Source organism: Falco rusticolus, chromosome 10 (genome assembly GCF_015220075.1).
Source record: "Falco rusticolus isolate bFalRus1 chromosome 10, bFalRus1.pri, whole genome shotgun sequence".
Taxonomy (NCBI): domain Eukaryota; kingdom Metazoa; phylum Chordata; class Aves; order Falconiformes; family Falconidae; genus Falco; species Falco rusticolus.
The window spans coordinates 23,541,392-23,568,537 of record NC_051196.1 but is presented as its reverse complement, the minus strand read 5'-3'; the positions used below and the strand labels follow the sequence as shown (position 1 = coordinate 23,568,537).

The 27,146-nt window shown below is 46.7% G+C and overlaps 1 protein-coding gene across 1 annotated transcript in view; it reads left to right on the top strand.

Annotated features, from left to right (window-relative positions):
• Positions 1 to 2,085: 2,085 nt before the first annotated feature.
• Positions 2,086 to 27,146, top strand: part of COL20A1 (collagen type XX alpha 1 chain) — a 44,714-nt gene continuing 19,653 nt past the window's right edge. The window contains exons 1-19 of the mRNA XM_037403314.1: positions 2,086 to 2,213; positions 2,444 to 2,602; positions 3,548 to 3,745; positions 4,983 to 5,138; positions 5,848 to 5,967; positions 6,127 to 6,291; positions 7,821 to 7,985; positions 9,333 to 9,505; positions 10,167 to 10,296; positions 10,798 to 10,943; positions 12,275 to 12,398; positions 12,877 to 13,016; positions 13,622 to 13,751; positions 14,276 to 14,418; positions 15,517 to 15,649; positions 21,899 to 22,041; positions 22,673 to 22,802; positions 23,101 to 23,157; positions 25,985 to 26,023. Coding sequence (XP_037259211.1) covers positions 2,090 to 2,213; positions 2,444 to 2,602; positions 3,548 to 3,745; positions 4,983 to 5,138; positions 5,848 to 5,967; positions 6,127 to 6,291; positions 7,821 to 7,985; positions 9,333 to 9,505; positions 10,167 to 10,296; positions 10,798 to 10,943; positions 12,275 to 12,398; positions 12,877 to 13,016; positions 13,622 to 13,751; positions 14,276 to 14,418; positions 15,517 to 15,649; positions 21,899 to 22,041; positions 22,673 to 22,802; positions 23,101 to 23,157; positions 25,985 to 26,023 — 2,575 coding nt within the window. The 5' untranslated portion in view covers positions 2,086 to 2,089. The remainder of the gene's footprint in view (positions 2,214 to 2,443; positions 2,603 to 3,547; positions 3,746 to 4,982; positions 5,139 to 5,847; positions 5,968 to 6,126; positions 6,292 to 7,820; positions 7,986 to 9,332; positions 9,506 to 10,166; positions 10,297 to 10,797; positions 10,944 to 12,274; positions 12,399 to 12,876; positions 13,017 to 13,621; positions 13,752 to 14,275; positions 14,419 to 15,516; positions 15,650 to 21,898; positions 22,042 to 22,672; positions 22,803 to 23,100; positions 23,158 to 25,984; positions 26,024 to 27,146) is intronic.

Sequence of the window (27,146 nt, the reverse complement as noted above, 5' to 3'; positions counted from 1 at the left end):
TGTGGAGGGTTTCCTGGCAGAGGTGCTGGGGGATTGCAGGAGCTGCTGTGCAGCGTCAGGGGCTGCTGAGGACTTGCATGAGATGGTGAAGGTTTCCTCTACACTGCAACCATTCCCATGTCTGTAGAGGAGGTGGCATCTGTGGTGTCTGGTGGGTGCATGTATGGAGGGAAGAACTGCATCCATAACAGCACGGATCATCTTCTCCTCCCCAGGGTCAGGCCGGCTTAAACTCACTGTCCTTTCAGAAGACAGGCTCCAAATGAAATGGAAAGAGACAGAAGGGAACATCAATGGCTACAAAGTTCGGGTGAAGCCCATGGCAGGTATGTGCTGGTGCGCTGGACAACAGAACCAGCAGAGGTTTACGTATGAGTGAAGGACTGAGCTCCACGTTGTGACTGGTGGACAACAGGACTTTGGTGAGAGCATTACTTAGAACTTAAGGTGACAGGGATAAGGCAGAGAAAATTATCCTCTGGTTGTTCTGCTTGCAAGTGATTACCTAGGTCAAAACTTTCCATCGAGCTGTACACACAGTGCAGACAAGAAGTCTTTCGGGTCACCAGGAGAGCAGTCTGTAGTGCCACATCGCTGCAGGCACAGTCCCCCTGTCACTCGCTCACAAGAGAGAGATGGAATCCAGCTCTCATTATCCTACGGGAAAGGCTTAGCCAGAGAATGTTGCTCTTTGGAATTGCGTGAGAAAAAAGATGAGGAAAGGTTCATTGTCTGGTTCTTCTGTGGGAGCTCCCAGCTCTTCCCCCACCAGCAGGAACATGGGAGTGGAATTCCTTGACCCCATGTGTGGCAGAGCTCAGCCCCCTTAGCTCCCTACCCCAGCCCAGCTACAGCTTCCCTGACTTTTGACAACGAACCTGGTGGTGTTGGAAGGACATGATGTCCCTTGGTGGGGAGCGATGGTTGGAGGCAACCTTAGCCCTGGCTGGCATTTGGGTTTCAGTCTCTGCTGCTCTCCCAGCAAGCCGGAGAAGGGAGCTGCCAGGCAAGAGTGCATGCGGCACAGCTCTTGTGATCGTCCACCCGCTTTTAGCTTAGCCCCCACCTGTTTCCCGAGCTGGAGCAGGAGGTTTCTCATTCCTTCCCTGCCCTGCTCCTCCCCTGGTCTCAGCTCAGTAGAGCCATGAGCATCCCGGGAATGCAGGGAATCCCCGCCAGCACGCCCTGCACGTGCCTGAGGCTTTCCCTCTTAGCAGGCTGGGAGCTCCATCTCCAGCCCTAGGCATGAGCTTAGGGATGCCGGGGTCAGAAACACATCCGTCTCCATAATTTCAAGCCTGTAGACCTTTCGTAATCAGAGGGGTTTAGGAGCTGGTTTGCCTCTCTCCGTTCTGTGCAGTGCAGAGAGCACAGTGCAGCAACTGGCTGCTGCTTTGCAGAGCTGCCTCGCTCCACCTGCTCACTGCAGTGCCAGTGCAGAAATCACCTAGTTCTTGGCTGGTCAAGGCATCACAGACCCAGGGCAGGTCCCAACACCGTGGGACATGGCTGGAGGGGTCTGGAGGCAGTGCTGACCCCAGAAATGAGCTGTCTCTTCCCAGAGAGCAGCTGCCCCTGGAGAGAGACAGGGCTTGCAGAGACAGCACAGCAAGAGTGGCTGGGATGAGTCCCGCGTGCCAGTGATGATCCCAGAGACACCAAGCCACTGCCTCATTTTGTCACGTATGACCTCAAGCACATCAGTTGGTTGGATGTTTTTATAAGCAGTATTTACTAACAATTGCCAAGTCTTTATCCTCTGAAGACTGACTGACTTTCCACTCAGCAACTCCTTGAGAAGTTGGTGAGAGCTGCACTAATGCTGGGCACAAACTGGTTTTCCATTTTGGGCATGCATCAGGGATTTTAAAAAAAAAATATCCTAAACGTTCTCAACGTTGGATCAGGAAAAAAAGCGAAAATCAGAGATCCACAAAATTTAAAAAAAGAAGTAAGAGTTGACTGAGGTCCCTAGGCAGACATTCCCGGCATTTCAGCGGTGCTTTTGCTACTGTCAGCTTAAATTTAAGCTCTAACAGGCTCTGAACTGTGGCTTCATCCCACCTCAGGGGACTCGGAGCAAGAAGTCATGCTGAAAACCAAGACTCCCAAAGCCACAGTGGGGGGGCTGAGCCCTACCAAGGAATATACACTGCAGGTCTACGTGCTCAACGGTTCCCAGGAAGCCCTGTTTGCCAAGAGGAAATTTGTGAGTAAGTAGTGTGTGTTACGTTTTACTATTCAGAGACCTCCTAAGGCTCTTGGAGATGTGGCTCCTCGGAGTTCTGGCATATGCCCTGCAGGCTCTGCGGCAATCACAGAGCCTGCTACTATTTTCATTGGAAGGTTAGAAAGGGTGATGGTGAAGAGCCAGGGGAGGAAGGGTGGACTGTGACTCACAGACCTGTCTAGATGACTTTCTCTGTTTTTGGTCTTCCTACAGTAGAGGAACTAAAAAATGCATCCCAGACTAGAAATAATCGAAGAAACTCAGGAGCTGCATCAGGAAAGAATCTCACCTCTTGGGGGAACTCAACAGCTGAGCACAGTGGGGTGGCAGAGGCCACCCCACCACCCCTGAACGCCCTCTTGACACAGCCAGGTGGGTGCAGTGACTGCCCTGGAGTCATGTTGGGTTGATTTTGAGCTGTGGTCTCTTCCATGCTCCCGTGGTTGGAGCATTAAGCACAGCTGTCCCTAAAACGACTCCCACCCTCTCCCTGCTCCCTTCATCAGGGCCGTTCCCTCAGTGAGGCATGCTAGCCCAGTCTTAGTGCTTGCATGCAGTTCTTGACTACAAAAACACAGTGAGCAACCTAAAAATACTTGCCCCTCCTGCCAGTCAACCTGAAATAGCACATCTGTGCATTCCCAGGGCTAAGAGGTATTCAGATTCAGCAGGTACAGTCAACTGAGAGCCAATCCTTCGAGAACCAGCTGAGCACTGGGGTTAATGGTGCTTGACCTCCTCGGCTTGGTGTGCCAAGGCTGGCTGCAGAGAGTCTGCCAGAAGGTGTGAGCCCTCCCCTGTGGCTGAGGACTGTATATAACTGCATAGATTCTCACGTATCTGGCAAAAAGGTTTGCATGAGTTCAAAAGGCAGTTACGTGTGCTGATGGAAGAAAGATCCATCAGGGCCATATTGCAAAAAGGCTTGCACTAGCTCAGGGTGTTTCCGAGTCACAGATTGCTGAGGTCTGGAGAGTACAGTGGGTAACAGGTGTCACGGTATGTGTTCCCAGATTTGTATTTTATAAACATTCATTATATTTCATCATTAAAGATAATGGGAAGGACAAATTTTTGATGTGATCCACTACTAACATTATTATTAACTCATGAGCCCGCATGCAGCCCTCTCAGAGAAGCATGAATGAAGATTGTCTCCTTCATCTAACTACTGCTTTGCATAAAGCTTGTAGGACTTTTATCCTCCCTGAGCCCCCTGTACTTCTGTCAAATGTGGCTTAAATCAGTTGACGAGCAGAGCAGGTTGCATGGGATGACACAGCTAGGGACAAGGGGATTTTTCTCTTTGGAGCACAGCAAAGGACAGAGCTGAAACAAAAAGGCAGAAGGGCAACCAGCCAAAGGCCTCAGGAGAAACAAGAAACCAGCCCGGTGTGGAGGCCAGTGTGACAGAAGCAACACCAACAACCACGAAATTGTCCCAGCGCACTCCTGGAAATTCAGAGCGACAATCTCTAGGAAAAGAAAAAGCGACAAAGGATTCACTGAGGCGAGGTGAGAGGGCTTTCAGACATGTCTTGCTGCTTCTTCCCTACTGTTTTCCCTAACACTTGTTGAATACAAGCTTTCCATCCCACCTGTCACCAAGATTTTCAGGAGTACAGCACTGCTGATAGTGCCTTCCATTGCTAGGCTGCACTTTGGGGAACTGTCAAGGATCACTGGGAGTTCTGTAGAACATCACTGATTTTAAGGCAAACTGAAGCTAGGCTAAAAATTCCTTCCAGATGATGTAACTTATCACATTCCCACTATTCTCTCTCTTCATGTTGCCACCCCCTCCTGCTTCAGACAGATCCATGTAAGAGTTTGTATTCTTGAACAGACCCCTTCCACCCATGGGCCTTTCCAAGCCTTCGGAAAGGGAGGAGAGCATCAGTGATGTTCATTATTCAACCTGCTCCACCTTCTGGACTTGTTCTTCATGTTTCATAGATAACTGATCCACCATGGTCCTTCGGATTCGTCAGTTGAGACTATGGCAGGGCAGGTGGCTCTCAGAACTGTTGAAATGGCGGGAATGAGATTGGCAAGAGCATCCTCTTTTGGTCCCTTGAGGCCAGCAGGAATCTGTGACTGTGAAAAGAGATAGGGTAGTAACTTCTCTGAGTCCACTGAATCTTGATGGGATACCTATTTCCTTCCACCAAAGATGGAAAATCCCCCATCTGAAAAATATTCAAGGAAGATGCATTCAGTGAGCAACATGTCCCATCTTATCCTCTGTTAAGCTGCAGGCCTGGGGTGGGGAGAAAGGCAGGGCTTGAGTATCTGTGATGCCAGCAGGTTTTTACAGAGAGATTGGATTTAATATAAAGCCATGAAATAATTAGAGCCCACAGGGGATCTCGTGATGGAACGGAATTAAGCAATCACCTGCAATTCTTGGAGACATAGGCTAAATACAAGGGAAGCTCTGGGCTGGGGCTGAGATGTAATGGAGCTGACAGCTTGCAGAGAGTGGTGCTTGGGTTAGGTACAGCCTCCTGACAGCTTTAACCCGTTCTTTGCAGAAATGCAGCTGTGCACCACTCAGTTTCTTGGTACTGAGAGGGGTTATCCTTAGCCATGTGGTTTTCCCAAGGTGCTGGGATGCATCAGGCTGGCAGATGGTCCAATTTACCATCCAGACAAGTCCTTACACTGCAGATTTGCTTCTTGTCTTAAAACCGAAGCAGTTTGTCCTCCTTTACAATTGGTTTTCTCAATATGAGATCTTTCTCCCCTCCAGGTTCCCAGTTCCAGTGTGACACATCTGCGATGATTGATATTGTCCTGCTTGTGGATGGATCCTGGAGCATCGGACGCAGCAATTTCAAGCTGATTAAGGAGTTCCTGAGCAATTTGATTTCCCCATTCAGTATTGACCAAGACAAGATAAGAGTAGGTAGGACACTTTGCTGTTTCCTGACCTTGGGAAGCCCGTGTTTCAAGGGGTCATGGTCTCTCTTCCTGTGGTTATGTGCTCCTCTGAGGAGCTTTTATTCCTTTAGAGTGCGGTCCGTGCTTGCTGTTCGTGACAGCTTTGCCCGTCTGGTAGCAAGCTCTGGCCTCTAGTGGCTGTAAGCAACAGCTGCACAGTCAACAGCGGCGATGGCTTCTGTCGACGCCGAGATATTTGGGATCTGCTGCCTGCCTCTGAGGAGATGCTCGGCCTCCGCAGCAGGTGCAGGCAGATGCAGTGGCAAAGCTGCACTGGAGCTGCTCTGAGCTTAGCTCAGAATGGTGCTGCTGCCGGTTCTGAGTGGTGCTGATACTGGCCAGGCTGTACGTGAAAAAGGACAGTGTAAATCCTTCCACCTCCTTGTAGCCAACCGGTCTGACCCCAATTAACATTGAGACCTTATCAAATAGTTCAGAGCATCATCACAGGGTAAGTACCACTGTACCAGTGGGGTCTGGGGCATCATCTTGCTGCCTGCATGACAAGGACCATGCAGAGAAGTGGACTTAGAAGCCAAATCTGCTCACCTCCTCTCCCTTTCATTATTTTGTGCCATCCTCCCATGGCAAGCCTGACACTGCCTCCCCAAAGGGTTTCTGCCCTTGCAGCTTACCTTGGCTTGCATGATGCTGATCGCTCTTGTCTTCCCCAGGGCTGTCCCAGTACAGCAGTGATCCCCGCACGGAGTGGGATCTGAGTGCTTACTCTACGAGGGACCAGGTGCTGGAAGCCGTGAGGAGTTTGAGGTACAAGGGCGGCAACACCTTTACAGGTAACTCCATCTTGCAGGTGTCTGTTAAAATACCTGTTTGGCTGCAGCAGGGGAAGCTGTTCCCATGGGATGACGTCTCTGTGGGGGCAGAGACAAGAGTAAAGGCGGTGGGGTTGTCTGCGAGGCTGTAGCACAGCCCCCATCTCTGCTCCTCTCCAGGTCTGGCTCTCACCCACGTCCTGGAGCAGAATCTGAAACCGGCTGCTGGTGCCCGGCTGGAGGCTGAGAAGTTGGTAATACTCCTGACTGATGGAAAATCCCAGGATGATGCCAACCTGGCTGCTCAGACCTTGAAAAACCTGGGCATAGAGATATTTGCCATTGGTAAGATCACAGCCATTGACAAGCTGTAGGACAAAGCCAACCTACTTTTGATCTTCACATTGAAGGTTATGTTTCCTCAACTTTCATAGAAGCATCTTGAAGCTGCAAAACTGAGGTAGTGGGTAAGACCTCATTGCTTTGTGAGTAGGATGGAAATTAACTTTTTATTCAGCACAGGCAGTGTCTTAAAAGGGTATTTTGTTTCTTTAGCAAAAACATTCATTCACACGAGAGATTTCACACCTTCCGTCTATAAGACATTTGTGAGCCTCAGAGACCTGTGCCATCAGAACAATATTCTCAGCTGTGGAATTAGGCAAGAGAATATTGTATTGGGGAGGGCAGGAGACCTTCTTTGTAATTACTGCCTCTCACAACTTTCCATTTCTCTGAATAATAACATTGCCTGTTCTTCACTATCCAGTGGCAATAATGAAACACAAAATGGCCTTGAGCAGCAATGTCCTTGATAACTACACGGCTCTGCTAGAGACTAATACACGAGCAATAAAAGTTGCATAGAAAACTCTCCTAACATTGCGGTCCCCAAAACTTTAAGTGCTAATTTATGTTGGGAACACATGAGCAAGGTTTTATTGTGTAGGGTTATGTAGCTAAGTGGCTGGCACTGTGATTCCTCCCATGGACGTGTGCTGTGCAGCACAACAGGCTGACAGCTGTGTGCCTGAAATCGCTGGGAGAGCTGATCCTGGCTGGGGTCTTTGCCTTTCCTCTCTGGTTAGAGAAAGATCATCCTGTTTGGTCTTTAGACATCAGGGCCTGAGTGTTAATCTCAATAGCACCTTGGCTCTCCCTGCAGAGCAAGAGGAAGGGAGGCTCGCAAAGCTGTTGGGGTAGTGGTCTTGGACTTGAGCAACCAGGTGGGATCCCTGCCTGGTGATGGTGCTGCTTGGGCAATGTTAGGGCAGCCCTGAGCCTAGCACTGGGAAACAAAATAGGTTGTGTGCTGTAGAGCTTGCTCTGCAGAGGGTTAACGAGGGGATGGAGGATGCTCTGTGATGGTGAAGTTCTGCTAAATAAACGGTCTGCTTCTTGCTCATCCCTGACTCTCCTGAAATGCAATGTGATGTTCTGATGAATAATAGACTCTCTGTGGGGAGTGCTGGCACCTCATAAATGCAAAATTGTTGTTTATTCATTCCTTCCTTCCCCCATTTATGCAACTGCCTCTTAGGGTGAAAATTATTTGCCTTCCTGGTAGCAAAGCCTGCGAGCATGAGGAGGCAGAGAAACAGAACGAGGACTCACTGGACTGTCTCCAGGCCACTAAAGACATTCTTAGCCCACGAAGTTGAAAGCCCTTCCCAGGCTGGACTAAGGCTGTGGCTGCAGGAAAGTCCAAGGTCATTCTCAGACACCAGCCCCCTACTGGAATGACTGGGAGGCTCTGCCTGGAGAGCAGGATGACGATGGACCCATCCTGCCCATAAACCAACACCACAGAGGCAGGAGGCAGGAGCTGCTCTCCCTGGGATGTTTCTCACTCTCATTCTCTGCTGTGGTTGCAGGGGTGAAGAACGCGGATGAGGCAGAGCTGAAGCAGGTGGCCTCGGAGCCGCTGGAGCTCACTGTGTATAACGTGCTGGATTTCCCACTGCTGAGCTCTCTGGTTGGCAGGCTCACCCAGGTCCTGTGCACCAGGATCAAAGAGAAGAGCAACAAGGAAAACACAGGTGAAGTGAAACCTCAGGGAGGGCTGAGCTTCCTTCTGCTAGCCATGCACTTTCCTTGCCATCAGGACTGACCCTTTCTCATACCTTTCCTTCTATGCGCTCCACCACCTCACTTTCCTCCTCCAGTGCTGACCTACTTGCTCAGCCCTCTTTCTGCCTGACAATGGTCCTTGCCCTGTCAACAAGTTGGCCGGTTTCTCCTGTCATCATTGTCTTCTACAAGACCCTCTGGATGCAGTTCTGCTCTCACTCCGCTGCAGACTCCCTGCTGTCTCTAACAAGTCACAGAGAGATGTTACCTGTAGATGTTTGCATTCTGATGCTCTTGGTTTAGTTACTTGCTTCCAGCCTGTGAGCCAATACAGGCAGCAGCCCTTCCTACCAGGGGTCTGGATAACTCTTAATGGACATCATCACCTAATGACAATAACTACCATAGCAAGGAAGAGGGGATGTCTTTCCCCTCTTCCATTATCATATAGATATATATGATAAATGCATTGTAACCGTCTTTTCTGAGTTTCTTCCGACCAAAAGGACGCAGAAAAAGAGCTAATTTGAGAATGCATTAGGGAGAGTGTACAGAAGAAACATTGGAGGTAGGAAGAGGAGATGATAAAATGCCTAAGCACATTATTTTTCTCCACACTTTACTTTAAATGATGGATCTCCAAGACACTTTCAAGTTAAAACCAAACAGCCTATTTCTTTCCTTTGCTGGAGTGCAGCTTGTATGATGAACAAAAGAGTAAAGAACCACTCCAGATGTTAGCTTAGATCCTCAGGAGAAATATCGTGCACATATTTCCAACATATTTCCGTCTCTCTCTGCTCAAAGATTGGCCTAAGGAGAATGGGAAAATCCAACTTTCAAGCATACTTTTATTTTAATGCTGTGGAGAACAATTCATATAAATAAATTGATTACTCATTAATTTGTACTTGTTCGATATAATTAGACATTTTTCAAAGGTGCAGATTAGGCTGAAGAAAGATGAGCTGCTCAGAAAAGAAACCAAAATAACTTCTGCTTGTTCATTTTGACAGATTTTTGTGACTGAGTGAAGCTAGGTCATCTTTTGGATACATGCAAAAATGCAGATTTGTGTTGAAAAAATATTCCCAGCACCCTGCAAAATATACAGCCTGTTCTCTATGGAGTATTTATGTTCTCTGTATGCCCAGTTCTAAAATATTTGTTTCAGAGTAGTTTGGACAGTTTCTATACTCTATAGGGAAGGAGATTGTAACTTCATTTGAAAAATGTCACTCATATTTATGAGCTGGAAAGTACATTTGGTGTGAGAAGTTTGAATGTAGGAAAGTAACTGTGTTTTTAATTCCTAGGCAGCGCTGTGACAGATATCCCTGCGAACACAGGTCCCCAGCTGAGCCCAACTGACCTTAAAATATCAGCTGTGACCTCTAAGAGCATGCACTTGACCTGGAGTCCTCCTGTGAGACCACCAAAGAAATACCGCATTGTGTATTATCCATCGAAGGGTGGTGTCCCCAAAGAGGTGAGAGACCTTTCCCTGGTCGTCTGGGGCTGCAGCATCTTCCAGGTGGTGGCTGGGAATTTAAGTAGGCTTGAGGAGAGAAAAAGATGAGGTAGAGGTACAGTTCTTGTGGGATATCAGCTGAAGCCAGGGATGAAATTAAATGCACAAGTGTAAATGTGATCAGCTGATAGGATGAAAAGACAGAAGAAGAAATGGGATAAACATCAGCTTGCCAGAAACACTGGAAGCCATGCTGCATCAGTTTTTTGCTTTTGCAGTGCTATTCCCTCCCTAAAGCATCTGTTTTGACTCAAAAAGGATGCTCAGGTACACAGAGCTGTCCAAGGATGCTCATCTGGGATGGATATGACTTAGAAAAGCAAATCCAGATTCTTGATGGATTTCCACTGATTTCAGTGAGAGCATGATTAGGGTCTTGTGCTTGGTATTTGCACAGACCCCAGCCTTAGAGGAGAACAGAAATGCTTATTGCCTCTTACCTCTCTATTTTGGGGAGATGCTAGCTTGCACAAAATGCAGAGGACAACTGGACTTCATGTTTCTGGGCACAGATCTGCCACAAAGAAGCCATGGTTGCTAGGGAAGGGCAGTTCAGCCATTCCATTGCTGAAGGCTGGCTAGCATCTCTCTGCCTTGACAGCCCTTTTTGTGTTTTCAGGTGGTTTTAGATGGAGCAGTCTCCTCTCTGCAGCTCTCCAATTTGACCTCGCACACGGAGTATCTGGTCTCGGTGTTTCCTATTTATGACACAGCTGTTGGGGATGGGCTGAGAGGCGTCACCTCCACATGTAAGTCGTGAGTAGAGAGAATTATGCCGATGCATGGTTATAATAGGTAAACTAATTTTGTTCTTTGCAACCATCTCAGACTGGAGCCTGACATTGTATTTTTCACCCTTCCTCAAGTTCAGTCTGTTTACAGCTATCTCCATCTGTGAAGATGTTCAGAACTTGACCAGACAAGACCCTGAGCAACCTGCTCTTTGAGCTGCAGGTTGAACAGAGACCTTCAGGGTCCCTTTCCACCTATGTAATTCTGCAAAGTAGACCACTGACATGCCATTAACACACCATGCTAGAAATATCTTACAGCTCTTTGCTGTTTTTTTATCCTTGGGCTCCAAAGGAGTTAAACCTATTCTCTGTGAAGTGGTGGCTCCACAGTGTTAGATGTGGGCTAGATGCCCACCAGCTTGCAGTAGCTGATGCAAAGCCAGGTGTTCTCTGGGGTTTGAGCTGTTGCAGACATCATATGCTGAAGAGATCTTTCTGCCTTGTTTTTCCTTTCAGTGCCTTTGTCTTCCCCTCGGTCCCTGCGCGTCTCTGAGCTGAGCCACAACAGTATCAGGCTGAGCTGGAAGGCAGCCCAGGGAGCCACGCAGTACCTGGTGCTCTGCTCCGCAGCACCCAATGGAGCAGAGGACTATACAACAGAGGTAAAGTTCATGGGAATAATGATAATATAATTTTTTCTCTGTGTGGGCTGAGTTTAGTTCTAGCTCTAACCTTTGTGAATTGGTATCGTGTGTTTGAAAAAAAAAAAAAGTGTCAACATTATTGCCAGTGACATCTTTCATGGAAAATTATTTTTTTTATACCATATCTCAAAGCGATTTATAACCGTGAAGGTTTCACGTGGGCAATTAAGGAGTAGGGAGAAAACTCATTGCTTCATGGGGCCCTGGAAATCCAGGCACTGAACTCATATCTTTGCAGCCCCAGGTGTAATTGCTGTATCCTTGAGGCTGTACATAAATGTCTTCACTGTGTTCATCTTAAACTGTTAATGGAACCTTTGTTAGGGCTGTTTTTGTTGACCTCGAAAAACAAACTGACGACACCGCATAAGAATGAAACAATGTTTGATGAATGGAAAATCCTTAAAAACACCGAAGAACCTTTTTTTCATGTGTGCATTTTAATGAGTTATCTGGAGTACTTGTAGGCTGAGGAAATTAATTAAAAAGAAAAAAAAGGCGGAGGCGGGGGGGTGGGTGGGAACATGTATTGCCTCTGTGTCTCAGATTCCCCCCCTGAATGCACAGCAACAGCAGCAATTGCAGGATCATTCTTAAAACAGGGCAATTCATGTTTATACTCTGCTTTCAGTGCATAATTTTGTGGGTTTTTTTAAGATTCAGAACATTTGAAGAGAGACCAACATACAAAGTTGTATTTTAGCATATTAAAACATTTCGGCAGTTACCTGACCTACCCACTGTAAGAGTGCAATGCTCCAGGGCTACAGGATATCCACAAAACCGGCATTAAAATGTTCCCAGGCTTTTATACAACTGTGGTCCATTGCGTGCAGACTCCTGAAAGTCTCTGGGTGTTTCTGCAGCGAGCAGACTGAAGGAGGAGAGCTGTGGCTGTGCTGCATTAGGGGCAGGTGGCAGCAAGCCGGCTGCGATCGGCAGGCAGCTCTTCTGCGGGAGCTTTCCATGTGTCCGAGCAAAGTGGGGTCACACCTCGCGTGCCCCCTGATCCAACCCAGAACAGCAGCAGCGTTTCTGTATAAGAGACTTACACCTCTGCAGACCAGGGTAGCAGAAGGTGATGAGTACCTGGCTGTCCCCTGAGAAGAAAGGAAGAGCACTGACCGCTGCAGAGCACCTACCCAAGTGGTGACATCCCAAAGGAGACAAGTCCCCTTAGCGTAACCAAAGGGTCCTTGGCCTGTGTCTCTGTACAGTCTTGTCCTGTTGAGTGCACTGGCAGGTACCCTGGAGCTGAAGGCTACCCCAAACTATCTCTCTGTTGACAGGTGAAGGTGGTCCAGCCTGAGGTCCTGCTGGATGGGCTGTCACCCAGCACGGAGTACTCTGTCGCAGTGTACGCGATGTACGGGGAAGATGCGAGTGATCCAGCCAGCATCCAGGAAACCACCCGTAAGTGCTGCTGCTGCTTACTGAGTTGTTACTAAACACTTAAGGCAGGAGAGACTTGTTCAGTGAGGTGCTTCCCATATTGTGCGTGTAGCTTGTAAACACCCTGTCTCTTCCCTGCCTGATCTTAAGCGAATATTTGTCCCTGAGGGGATCTCTAATTATGTGGTGAGCTGTGAAAAAGGAGTGATTTTCCCCTGGTAAAAAAGGACTTCTGAAAGAGTTGTTCCCTCAGACCTTTGTTGTCAGGGGATAAAAAGGGGAATTACTTGGCTATTTCTTCACCCAAAGCCCAGGTAGGCTTTGATGACCTCCTAGAGGCAAGTATGGTAGTGGTACAAAGAGAGTATCTTCCCAGCATGGTGAATGAGTCTCTGGGTTCAAGGTGGGGGTCATCTAAGAGCAGCAGGAGGCAAATGGTGGCATTGCCATTGTGCAGCCTGTGAAAGCTCGGAGTGCTGTCACTAAACTGTTGTTGCAGTGGCCTTGAGTCCTCCCAGATACCTGAGCTTCTCCGAGCTCAGCCATGCATCTGTTCGAGTCAGCTGGGAAGCTGCGTCTTCAGCCGTGAAAGCTCACCACCTCACCTACGTTTCTAGCAGGGGCAGCAACACTGGGGAGGTGAGTCCTCAAGGGATTGGTGGAAGGAAAAGAAACTTGGAAGGTCAGGCACTGCCTTGTTTTCCTTCAGCTGCACGGTTTAGGGAGACCTTATCCGCTGGTATTGTTTTAGCTCTGCTTTTGATGCAGTTGCTACCCAATGTGCTAAACCCTCTGCAGCTGTACCCATGCTTCTCTTCAAACCATAGCATAGTTTGGGTTGGAAGGGACCTTTAAAGGTCATCTAGTCCAGCTCCCCTGCAATGAGCAGGGACATCTTCAACTAGATCAGGTTGCTCAGAGACCCGTCCCACCTGACCTGATGTTTCCAGGAATGGGACATTGACCACCTCTCTGGGCACCCTGTGCCAGTGTCTCACCACCCTTATTGTAAAAAATTTCTTCCTTATAACTAGTCTGAATCAAGCCTCTTTTAGTTTAAAAACATACCCCTTGTCCTATAGCTACAGGCCCTTGTAAAAAGTGTGTCCCCATCTTTCCTAGAAACCCCATGTAAGTATCGAAAGGCTGCAGTAAGGTCTCCCTGGAGCCTTCTCTTCTCCAGGCTGAACAACCCCAACTCTCTCAGCCCTTCTGACAACACTCACACAACTCTTCCACTGCAGGTGGAGGTTCCTGGCACTGCAACATCCACTGTCCTGAGACCTTTGTCTTCCCTCACCCAATACTTCATCAGTGTCAGATCTACGTATGATGAAGGGGACTCCTTTCCAATTACCGGCAACGTTACCACCTGTAAGTAGGGAATGAAAATGCTTTTGGTCCCAGTACAAGGTGACAAAATTGATGTGTGTCTGAACTGGGATGTTTTGAGGACTGGTCCCAACAGCTCACAACCCAAGCCCTTGCATAAAACCTGAATGACTATTGTTTTGTGTGTGTGGAGTACGTTCAACTGTGTTCTGTTGAAAATGAGGTGGAAGGAATAAAGAAAGGAAGCAAATGAAGAAAAAGCATGATGTATCACCAACCTCTGTGTCCTTGAGAGCCCTCCTAGCCTTCTCCCCTTTACAATACCCGTGTGATACATGTCCTCTCCCCAAATGAGATAATCTTTCTTAATTAGGGTTTTAAAAATAATTTACCTGTCTCTGTCCTGATGGCTGTTGGCATATGGGTCTGAAGAAGTGAAAGACTGGCTGGTCTCAGACATCTGCCTGGTCGATGTTTTGCTCCCTGACCATCTGCTCCCCACCTTGGTTCTGACAAGGCGCTGTCAATGCCCTCGCTTCAGCTCCTTCTCCTTCTGCCTCCCTCAGTAAAGGTCCCCCCGCCGCGTGCACTGAAAGTTACCGAGCTCTCTGGGAACAGCCTTCGCCTGCAGTGGGAAGCTGTTGCTGCCTCCGATGTGGTTGTCTATCAGATCAGATGGAGCACAGTCAGTGGAGAGAAGCCTCAGGAGGTACGGACCCACACGCGGCTCTGGGGGAGGCTGGCCTGGCCTCGTGCCTACATGATGGCTCTGAACTCAGTGGCATAGGTCGGTGTAAAGCTATTCAGGTTAATGCCCTCGAGCAATTAAGCAGTTCGGCACCCAGCTGAAGGAGCCTGTAGAATAAGACAAGGTCTGTCCTGGGTCTGGCTCTGTTCAGTGGAGCAGTCACCTTGAGTGCTGGAAGCAGGAGGGACAGCAAGCCAGAGTCCTACAGGCTCTAGGAAGATTGCAGAAGTGTTCTGGAAAATCTCAAGGATGAAATTCAATAGGGACAAGCAGAAAGTATTAAGCTTAGGCAGGAATAATTAACTACAGGTATACAGGATGTAGAACAAATAGCTAAGAAGCAATTCGGTAGAAAAAGATCTGGGGTTGCAGAGAATCACCAGCCCACAATGTCAAGTTGTTGTGAAAAAAGACAAAGATAACACTCAAGTATTTATAGCCAGAGGCATTGAACCTCCAAGACAGGTGAAACAACTTCTGCTTTCCTCCGTGCCGGTGAGCACTGACTACTTTTGGGATACTGCTCATCAATGAGGTCAATGATGAACACAGGGAGGAGAATGACCAGAGGCAGAGCTGGTGCTGGAGGGGCAGGGGTGGACCTCTGCCTTTGCAAGCCCCTATTTTCAGTACAAATGCAAACAGCTGTTTATACAGTGGTTTAAATAAACGAGTCTGTCCTGCAGTACTTCACACCTGGGCTGGAATAGGGGTGCACTGGGGCTTCCAACCTCAGCACACCTAAAAGCTGGAAACTGGGCAAAGGGATTTCATGCCCCAGGCAGGTGGGCTGCCCTGTGTCAGGGCACTGCACTGGGGGACTGAAGTAGCTGCTGAATATAACTGGGTTGTAATGCACGGGCATCTAGTCTGCATTAACCAGGGCTGGAATTTTGCCTTTGCTTAGATGTGTGCAACCCACAACAGTAGATTTTGTCCCCAAAGCCCAGTGCTAACTCATTTGTGCCTACAGGCGATCTGTGAGCCAGATGCTTGGATGGCATGAGATAGCTTAGGGATGCCTGGGAACTCGACTGACTCATTTCTTCCCTTCTGCAGCTCTCCATCGCTGGAAATGTGGCAACTGCTGTCCTGCCAGGCTTGCAGAAGAACACTGACTATAAAATATCCATCTGGGCCTATTACAAAGATGGTGCTCGAAGTGACACGGTTTCTGTTCAACACCGGACCAGTAAGTGATCAGTGCTCACTGTCTACAGCCTAGGGATAATAAACAAGGCACAGGATGCCTCAGACGCCATCACAGACCAGCAGCTCAGATCTGGTTATCTCCAGCTCTGAAATCCCAAATCTGAATGTCTGACAGGAGTTAGAGATATTTAGCCACCTTCTTAAAGTGTTCTGAATTTGTCCAGAGAAAAACAGCTTGGGCAAACACAAGCAGGCTGGTGCATCTTATAGGTATCTGATACCCTTGCAACATGCTTCATGCAGAATACATTAATTTCTCCTCCCCTGCTTCTGTGCAATGGATTGATGCAAATGAATTGGCTTTCTGTTGGGTGTTCAGCTGAACGTGACACTGTGCAGCCTAACAAATGTTTCTTGTTAGTGAAATATTGTTTTTAATGAGGGTGAGGATTACTTCAGCTACATCATTGCTGAGCTGTGCTTCATCTGAGGGACACTTACAAAAATGAGAGAAAATCCTGCAGGCAGCCTCTGCCTTGGAAGCATTATTTAAATCTTGCTTTCTATAGGCAGGGTATAAGGTTAAAATGTGGCACTCCCAGAGGTCCTCTTAATTAGTATTCCCTGTATAATGGCTTTGTTGGCAGTGAGTGGAACACAATTCATTCAACAGCGGAGTCCTCCTCTATCTCTCAGCCTGCTTCACAGAATAATCTCGTTTAGGCTGGTGTTGAGCTGATGAAGCTCAGAGTAAATGGTGATGTTGGAATAAGAAGCTCAGGTTTTATTAATAATGACTAATAATAGCATTTGTTTATAGAGAGCTACTTTTGGCAAGTACCAGAAGCCTCATACTGACCAAAAAAAAAAAGCGGGGGGGGGGGGCATCCTACAGGTATATAATGATAAAAGGACAATTAGAGCTGTTTAGAGGCTTCAGAAAATCAATGGCTGTTTTAGGCCATGAATTACAAAATGTCAGAGGAGCTCCTCACCCCCCGTGAACGACCTTCTTAGGCATATTTGGACAAGCCGGTCCTTGCTGGTGTTGGCACCCCGCTGGGACATGGAAGGCAATTTGACTTCTGCTGGTCAGCTGCTGTCCTTGTCAAAGGAACAAGGATGCCTGAGGGATGTCAGACTTTTCCTTACTGCATGAAGAAAGCAAAGCACTCAAAGAAGTCGAGTGTGCAGCTGGGCAGCCAAACCGGAGCCTCAGTGCCTGGGTGCTGCTGGTGGGTTTGCATGAGCAGTCAGGACAGTGCCACACACTCCTCAGGGCCAATATTTGCATGTGCAATCGATGTCTTTGATGGTGATTCTCTCTTTTTAATGTTTAAAGTGAGACGTGGCGCAGGAGAAAGGATAGGTGGTGGTTTCCAGGAGGCGGTGCTGATACCAGACAGTTCAGAGGAAACTTGTAGACTCCAGGAAATGGAATAAGGCTTGTACAATGGATGTATGGGAAGATGTGGCACTAGGCAGGACTCTGAGAAATTCTGAGATGTGGTTATACTTCAAGCCTTTATTGTTTCAAGCAAAAGCTACCATCTTGTACTGTGTAATGATGCATTGTTAGGGTGTCCAACAAGGTCAATCTATGTGTCAGAGCTGGTGAATGGTAACTCCTCCAGCTAGAGCAGAACAATCTCTTATATTATCTGGCAATCTTCAGACCCTTGGTTTGATTTTTTGAGCCTGCTTCACTCTAATTTTCATTATAAAATGAAATTCTGGGGGCTGAAACACCAATGAAAGCTACCTGGTTCTCCTCAGGTCGGTAGACTCTGGGTGGCAACCTGGAGAATAGCAGCAATAAGGCTGTGCTGAACAAAAACAAAAGTATGTGTTAGAGGAGGTTGAGAACGGCTTTTCTTTTCATCACTGGTTTTCCCTTTTTCTTTCCTGGCAACATCCCCTTACATAGGAATAGGTCAAGACATGTAAGTTTTCTTAAAAACATCTCAGTAGAATTTGCAAGAATCACTGAAGTTTAAGGGCAGCGGCTGAAGTGAAAGTCAGCAGGAAGCACTGGTAACACAAGCTTCTGTCCCTGTCCTTCGTCCTCCTTGGAATACTTTCTTCTTTGAAGGTTAAGGGAAAAAAATGCCAGGTCAGAGCAATGGTCTTTGCACGTTGTTTTTGTGAAATGGAACCATGCTCCTCCCTGGGGCAAGGCGAGAACAACGGGTTCATTTTATTCAGGACCACTGATCCTTCTCACCCCACCTGAAACACCCATTGACCCTGCAGACACCAGGCCCTCACAGACAACAGGTCATCGGAAACATCATCCTCTTATAAAACCCAAAACCATTTGTCACTGTGATGTGTCATTTGGGCTTGGGATGAGGTTTCTCCTCTTCCTGGTAGGAAGAAAATTTTCTTTCAAAGTTATGGATGAGATTTATCCCCGAAGACTTTATGAACTCAAAAGAGCTGAACAGCTTTAGCTGGAAAAGGAACAGAAGTTGGAGACAGTGGTTATGGTCCAGGTCCCATCTTATCTGCTTATCTAGCTCAGCACTTGGTGTATAAGTAATGGTGTACTTACGTATTCAGAGAGAGGAAGAGGAAGTAAAAATTAATTTTGAGGTTAAGATGTGCAGCTGGAAAAACTCAGGTCCTCAGTCTTTTTTTTTTGTATATTTGATTATTTAACTATTTATGTGGAGTGAGATTGTGGCAACACAAATAATCAAGATAGACAACTTAATTTCATTCCCACCACTAGTGCCAGGTGCTCTGGGCGTCCTTCTAGGAGAAGGGCACCCCTCCCTGCTGCTGTGCTAGTGAGGGAGGGCTGGCAGCTGCCTCTCTCCTTCCACGAGTCCAGTCCTTCCCTGCCACTGCCTTAGTTTTACATGAGTCCAAAATCCAAGCAAAATCTTGTGCAAAAGGGAGTGCTTTAGCTGTTGCAAAATGTGTGGAGCAACTGGAATGTTTTCAATTCTTAGTCTTGACTAGGGTGAAAAAAAAAAAAAAAAAGTTTAGGTTTATTTTTCAGTAACCCAGTTAAGCAAACCTTTCTCTGCAGACTCACCAAGAGGCAGAGCAGAAACAAAAGCACACTGATGTCTTTCCCACGGATAACGAAATTGTTACCATGTGCTTATCCATGGTTCTGATGTTTCTTCTTGTCTCTCTGTTATAATTAGACTAAAGTCTCATTTGGGTTAAGAGCTCTCATTTCAGTACATTACTATAAATTGTCAAGTGTAACAAAGCCCTTATCCTTTACCAAAGGCTCTACGCAGCGATCATTTGTCATATTAATAAATAACCTTAGTGGTACTTCAAATGGTACAAGCCTTTCACGCAAGCCAGTGGGAGTGCAGAAGATGCTTTTTGGAAGAGGAAGCTTCTGGGTCACAGAGGTGTTGCTGAGCAGATCTTGGAAAATGCTGGGAGGGGTGGCCTTGGAAGATGCTGAAGGGGTGGCCTTGGAAGATGCTGAAGGGGTGGCCTTGGAAGATACTGGAAGGAGTGGCCTTGGAAGATGCTGGAAGGGGTGGCCTTGGAAGATGCTGGAAGGGGGTGGCCTTGGAAGATGCTGGAAGGGGTGGCTTTTTATCCTGCTGATCTCTTTTGTACTGAGGGGAAGTTCTTTCACCCAGGCTGAGGAAAAGGAGCTTTGTTATCTTACAAAGCAGTCACCTCTTTGTTCTGAAGGACAAGGATATTGGGGGTGTCTCTCTGCCACAGTGTTTCAGGACTGAGGCTCTGAGGCAGCAGTGATGTGAATGAGCATTGCAGGACCTGTTAGCCGCCCATGGTGACACAGGGACTCTCCCCACAGTAAAAGGGCTGTGACATGACTTGGGAACCTGGATGCAAGGGCAGCACTTCAAGGTGGATTTTATATGTAAAAGAATTTCAGCGGTTTAACAACTTATTCAAGCTGTCAGCTAAGATATGCTGTCACCATAAATGCTTAGGTATTGCTTACCATCCTTGCCCAGTTTAACTCAAATCTTACCCAGGAATTTAAAGTGAGGTCGTGTTGTGTCCCAGGTTCAGTGTGGGAATGGTGACATGTTCAGCCACCATATCCCAACTGTGTTTCTGAATCTCAATCTTCTGCTGACAGGGGCTTTTCCAGGCAGAGGCACAAATGGACCAGACTGCAGTAGGACAGCCCACACAGTCTGTTGGTCCATCAGAATAAGAACCACAGAGGTGGGGCCATGGAAGAAGTCCCTCAGCTTAGGCATGATGAGATAAAAAATAGTAAATATAGACTTGGGAAGATCATCTTCACAAATTTGGCAATGTTACCCCTCCCCATCTTTTCTATCTGCTCAGAAAGTGTCTCTTGGAAGTTTTTGTTACCAGGCCAGAGAACGCAAACGTGTCTCATCTCAGCTGGGCTGAGCCACCCTGGCTGACTTTGCACTGAAGTGGAGCAGAAGGTGCCGTTCCTCTAGCTAAGCTGTGCCAGCAGCATCTCCAGTCTGGGGCTGGTAACTGCCTTCAAGCTCTTCATCAATGAGCTCTTCCTAGCAGAGCATACATTGCAAATAAAAGGGATCGAAATGTGAGGGAGAAGCTTCAACCCATGGCAGCGAGGGGGAAAAAAATTACCTATATAATCATTGCAGATGAGTATTTTGATGGGGTGAACTCTAGGGTTTTACTCTCATTTGAAAATGTGCCTGTGATGCTGGTTAGACCCGAGAACGAGCAGGCTGGGATTCCTCCTATGGAGAAGCAGAGGTTCAAGAGGTAATTGAAGACACAGATGGTGTCCTCTGTGTCAGAGATGCTTCCATCCTCCTGGGCAGCTTCAAGAGGTGACCTTTCCCCTGGCTGTCAGATCCACGCCATCAAATTCTGCCAAGCCTGCGGGCTTTCCAGAATAAAACCAACTCAGAAGACTTTCCCTAACTTTCCCTTTAAAGTTCACTTAAGCAGTGTCTCCACTTGCCTCTGCTCAAGGAAATAGCCAGGGCAGCCAGCAAAGATGCAGATGTATAGCACAGCACTAATAATAGTGCTGTTGAAGTGACTTTACCTCCCACACTTATTTTCTTTTCCACTTTACCTTGTGATGATGCACAGGAAGAGCCTCCAGCCTGATTCAGCTGCTAGCAATCTTGGTTCAGCCTCGGGAAAAGTAAGCTTATTTTATACAGAAAAGAGAAGGAGGATCAATGAAGATGCAAATGATCTTCATGGAGCCTGTGCTCTAAGGTCACCCTAGACTTTGCTGGGTGGGCAGAAGAGCTTTACAGGTAAAACTGCAGAACAGAAATCTCCTAGCCTGGAGTGTGCCCTTGACTATCTTCAGGGCTCGCCCATAATTTTTAGTTTCTTCTGAATAAATGCTTCCTTTTCTCTGTCCAAGACTTCTGTGCATTCACAGCAGCATGGGTTCAAGGCCAGACACATGCATTTATGCAGAGCAAGACACTGCTTGGAAACAAGCTCCGGGAATGGATGAGCCCATGGTCCTGAGCCCCTTGCTCAAACAGCGGATGGATTTGGCCCACTTTGCCTTTCTCATACTAACTCCCAGCCCCTGCTCAAAGAAATCACTCCAGCCTCTGTCACCAAGTTGTGTTTGCTACACAGTGGGACCCCAGGGAAAGAAACGCATTTGTATAATTAAAAATTGCTCAGCTTTGGTCTCTGGCAAACCCTCTCCTGACTGCCCATGGCTCAGACCATCACCTGCCTGGGATACATCCATACATCACCGTGCAGGACCAGCACAGGGAGTGTAGCTCAGGTAGCGTATGTGATCCCCTCCCTGAGGCTGTGGGTGGTGGTGTGAGAACTGCTAGACAAAACTGTCGTGGGCTGGCTGCTCTGGGGGTTTTAAGAATAATTTTACAATAGAAAGAAAAAGCTGGAAAATATTAGCAATTATGATGGATTAACTTTGATGTGTGATCCAGGTTTAATTGGCAATAAAGCTGTTTTTCCAGTTCCTTGATAAAATTCAATTGCAGTTTGGGTCTGTGTGAAGGGCATGCTTTGGTGTTTGTCGGTCATGTATATCTCTTTCCTTTGTGCTTCCAGGACTCTTCTCCCCTTCCAAATTTTTTTTTCCATGTCCAAGGATTCAAATTGCTGAATGCTTGAGTTGTACTGTGTTGTACTTGGGGAATCCTCATCCCTCCAGAATCTGTTTTCCCTCTTGCCTGGTGCCCAAGATGACTGCCTCTGCTCTTAGCACAGCACAGCTGAGCACTGAAGCGTTCAGAGATGGGCTGGAAAGCACGTGGCCCATCGACAAGCATTACTGCTTGTCTTTTATGCTGTTCACCTTTAATCCCCGTTGCAGATTCCCGGAGCCCACCCACCAACCTCTTCATCGACTCTGAGACCCCCACCAGCCTCCAGGTCCACTGGACCCCCCCCGACGGCCGCATACAGCACTACAAAATCACTTACAGCCCTGTTTCGGATGCTGGTGCTCAGCAAACAGTAAGTCTCGGGCTCCTTTGTAGGTGACAGGTACTGGACCAGAAGGACATGGGGACAATTTTATGCCCACTCCACGCACTCCAGTAGCAGTTACCATAAGGATACTGGTTCACAGGACTACAAAAGCAAATCTCTTCCCTGACTTGCTGATGAGTTGCTTTGTGAAGAGGACCTCCAGGCTTCTTTGTGATTAAGATATTTGTGTCCATCAAAGCTGCTAATGCAGCTTTCTGCCCTCCTTGAACTGCCATGGGGAATTCTTGGAGGCAGAGGGATAGAGGATAAACCCACTGCCCCTCTGACTTATGGAGGTTAAATATTAACCTTTTAAACCTTAGATTTTATACTCAAACACAGAGTGTTATAATGCACTTCTGCATTTGTGTGGGGAATATTGGGGTCTTTACATAAGAAAATGCTCTTCCCCTGAACACGGCTGCTCTGCTGGCAATGCACAGCCAGGCTTCCTCGGCTTGCTCTTGCTGCTGCCTGAACCAGGGAGGGATGCTGCCCTGAGCCCTGCTGTCCCAGCACGTGCCACTAGAACCCCTCCATGTAACTCTGGGCTGTGAGTAAGAGCTATAACGGGAAGCCTGCCCAAATGCCGGGCTCTTTTTCCACCCTGCTATAGATCATGGCTTCTGGCAAAAGCAGCAGCGTGACCCTGCAGTCGCTGCTGCCTGATCGAGCCTACAAGGTGATTGTTTCTGCCATCCACTACACAGGAGAGAGTGAGACCACATCCACAACGGGACGGACGAGTAAGTGTATCAGTCAGAGTGTGCATGTTCTTCATAATCTTCCATCTATCAGTCTTGAGACAATGTCTATCAGACAGCAATGTCCTCGCTTGCACTGGGCTGTGGGCAAAGCCAGGGTTTTGCTCAGTGTGGTAGGCTACTAGCCTTGAAAAGGGAGAATCCTTTCCCAATTTCTCCACTCCTGTGCATTGTTGGCAATTCCAGGATGACTGGGAAGGGCTGGTGACCATCTGGGTCTCAAGGAAGGTGTCACGGTCCTGAAGAACAGAGCTCACACATGCATTGCTTTCTTTTTCAGCTCCTGTGTTGTCTAAATTACCTTCAATACGAGGATTCGTTCCATCTAAAACAGAGGGTAAATTACTTCCTATAAAGTCTTGCTTTTTATTTTTCTTCTTTTCACTAACAAATTGCACAGTGTGGGCTCTGCAGAGCCGGCAGGGGTGGGTATGTCATTCCTTGACAGATGCCTCTGGGGACTGTCCAAGGACAGCCAGAAACTACATAACTTCTTAAATCCAGACTCACTTAGTAAACAGAGTGGTAGTATTTTTAGAGGATTTCTGCACAACTTGAACCAAAATGGAGCAAAGGGAATGATTACATGTTTTAAATTAAAGTTCTCTGTAAAGTCCCTTATTAAATTTAATGAGCGTATGTTCTTATAACTGATATAAAGCATACTATGAAATGGATTAGTGAGAAATGTTGAATTAATAGGGTTATAAAAAATTATTAAGAAGTAAACATTAGAATACAGATATTGTGGCAGTGTTAGCTTTTCCTATTTTAAATTATTCTAAACAAACCTCCAGTTTTAAAATATATTGAGGGAAGCCAAGAAGGAAAAATGAAACAGATTAGATGAGAAATTTTTAGTTTATACACAACACAGAACATATCAGACTAAGTTTTCAAGTGTGCTCTTGAGGAAATCTACAGGTGTTCAGACCACAGTGGAGAAGTCCCGCGAACTTTCAAGCAGAAAATGATCCTCCCGTAAGGCTGATGAGTCACCTTGCAGAATTCAATATAGCTGTTTGGCTATGATAGCTGAAAAGATAATAGAAGAAATATTGAATTCTGTATGTTCTATAAAGTAACTTTTTTTGAAGAAGAAGTGGAGACGATACGTAATAATGTTGGGAGACCTGTTGAATGTGCAGTAGAAGACTCCAGCATTGACATGTACCTAAATTATTGAGAGAAATGGTTTGATGTTGCAGGAGTGAACATTTATTGTACAGTGAATAGCTGTATTTTGCTGGGATTTGGGGAGATAAACACACACACACACACACACACACAGAGGAAAAAAAAAAAAAAAGAACAACAAGGCACAAGGCAGCAAGAGTCCTAGGCTGGAAAGTCTAGGAAAAAATCTTCAAAGCAGAACTGCAAACTGCCAGTGTCAGGGATTCTTACCCTGATTCTGATATGCTTCATCTAAGCTGAGCATTGCCAGATCAAAGAGCTGTGAGCAATCCCAGTGCCTCCAGCCTGGGACGGAGGTGAGAATTGCCAAGGATGTTGGCAAGAGGGACCCTGGGGTCTAGGCAAGGGTCAGAAGGAGCTCCCTGACTGCAGTGAGAGTCAGGTATCTGGTAAAGGGGAAGGTTTATAGTTTGCTTATATGACTGTGGGGGGATTTATTTTTATTTTCTACATCATGCTTCAATTCTGAGCAATGCCTCACCTTTGGAAAGCTGTTTGGTTTCTGGAAGGGGAAGGGAAAGAGCAGTGTACAGCTTGGGGACATGAGTCAGCTCATCTTGGGTGCAGGACACTGCTCCACAGCCAGAGGCTGGTCAAGCTCGAAGAGATGGGTTTGAGACTGAAGCTTCCGTAACTGATTTCTTCACTGATTTCCATAGATCCCTTCAATAGTTTTATATCCAGTTCTACCGGAATTATGGTATGTATGTATAAAGCTATGCATCAGGTTGAATAATGGAATGATGGAGGTCGTGGCAACTTGTAGGTCTTTGTAGTTTAACTCCTGGCTTCAGCAGTCCTGTGTCCATCAAAGTCATAGGTCCGGGTGCCCTTTCTTTGTCTTGATCATGAAGAATGACATTGAAACTCCTAAGGACTTAGGAATCTCGGGTGCTTTGGGGAGGGTAGGTCACCCCCTTTAAATTTTGTACACATTTTACAGAAGTTAGTATGGAAAATTGGAAACCCTTCTTTTCTGATGAGATACAAAACGGCACTGATGCAAGGATAGCACTAGCAAGGCTGTAACAAAGCCTTCGTATAATGATCTGCTAGATTCTATTATACTGATGACCTAGAAAACCATTTATGAAATAGCCCATCTTGTCAAGTGTCCTTGATTTTCAGGGACGTTTCTCATTTTGCGTCAAGCATTCCCTTTGTCCCGGCTCCATCTGGCACCCATGGCCTGGGATACACATGGCAGCAGATAATTGAAAGTGATGTTTGTGCGCTGTTTTCTAAAACCCCCCTTACCTGAGCCTTTTAAATGGAGAGTGCTTATAGCCATGGCGCCTTGTGTTCCAGCTTCACATCCCAGCCTTTCCTCCTCTGGTTTTTCTTTCTGCCCTGTGGCATCTCAGAGGATTCATCAAGGGAATTTCTGAAAGGCAAACTGCAAAACTTTGCCAAAACTCTTTTTGTTCAAAAGAATTCAAAAGCCAGACTCTCAGGTTGAGATATATATTTTTGCTGTGTGCACTTTGAGTTTCAGGTACAAAATTCAGAACTGCAGATATCTATCTTTAATTACAACACCATTAAGGTGCATGTTGCAGTAAAAGCACTGTTTTATTTTTTTAAAAAAAAAATTGTGTTTTGATGTCCATTTTTAAAGAGAAACTTGCAGAACATGACGCTCCTTTGTATTTTCATAGTGTAAGGTGCCAGGTGAGTTAGTTAAAAGAAAGCGATCATGAAGATGCTTGATGATGAAAGAGGGTATTTTTTGTTTTGCAATGGGCAAGCTGAAAAACAACCTTTATGTCTGCATGAACATAAATTCTCTTTCTCTCTCCATATATATAAAAACAAGGTTAAAGTCCAGGGTATGAATTAAGCTGTAGAATATTCTTAAGTTTTGCTGTGTTTTTCCATTGCTCTGCTTAGAGGAGCTCTGTTAATTTTGCTTCCATAATCCCCTACTGTCTTTTCTTCCCTAACAGTTTTTTATTTTCTTCTCACAGCCTGCCCCACCATCAGCTCTACCAAAGGCTCCGTACGAGGTATGGTACCGTATCCAGCCCTGATGGTGCTGAGCTGTGAATGGGAAAACACTACCTGGTCTTGGCTTTTGAGAAATATGCAGGATCTGAGCAGGAGGGAAATGGTTTCCCTGTCTTAAGGGAAAGAGGAGAAGTCTGAGAACTGAAATAGGAAAACAGCCTTTATCAAGCAGAAGGATATTCTGCACTAACCAAATCAGTATGCCCCTGCTGTCACACCAGCTCATGCTCTGAGCTGTTAGTGCTTAACGCTGGGATTTTCACCAGTCTTAAGGAAGCTGTCTTCAAACAGCTGTGGAATTTCAAGAGGATTTCAATTCCTACCTCATATAGGCTCCTTAAGAAAAACTCCGTCTGTCCCCAGGATCACCTTAGCATCCTCTAGAGGAGGTGCAGATACCCAAGGTGCTCCCCGCAGTGTGGGCTTTGAGAAGGTAGCAGGTTACCGTTTCTCTTGCCTCTGCCCTAACAGCTGCTCACGCTGTTAGGGTTACTTTGAAAGCCATTAGTTCTGCTTATAAAGTGCTACCATCTCCTTCCCAAAGAGCGCTGTGATATGGGTGAGAATGAGAAACTGGCTTCAGTTCTCAGCTCTGCCGTTACTCCATGGTTTGGTCACTTCATCTTTCCTCAGCTCCCACCCCAGACCTCGCAGCCTGTGGGATGTGCATCCCCCTGGCTCTCTGTGCCGTTGCCCTGTCCATGGATGCAGAAGCTAAAGCAATCAAATCATACAGCCACAACAAATGCTGACCTCTCCTTCTCCTTGACAAAGGTGGCAGGAGTAGCCCATTGCCTTAGCAGTTCACTGAAACCCTTACAAGGCAGATGCCCAATCTGGTAATAATACAATTATATTACAATATAGTTATAACTGTGACTCAAGCTTTATTCTCAGTCTTTACGATACAATATTTCCTGCATGTTCTAAAGAAAGTTCCAGTGCCAGAAGCTCCACAACAGATAAATGGTTCTCAAATAGGTCATTTCTTTTGGCAAACTCCCTAGTACTGTTGAAACTGGGGAAAAAAAAAAAAACCCAACAAAAAACCCTAACACCCCAGATCAACCCCCAGGCAAAATAAAAACTCAAGCCAAGAAACTGCAGAAAATTGTAAATGGT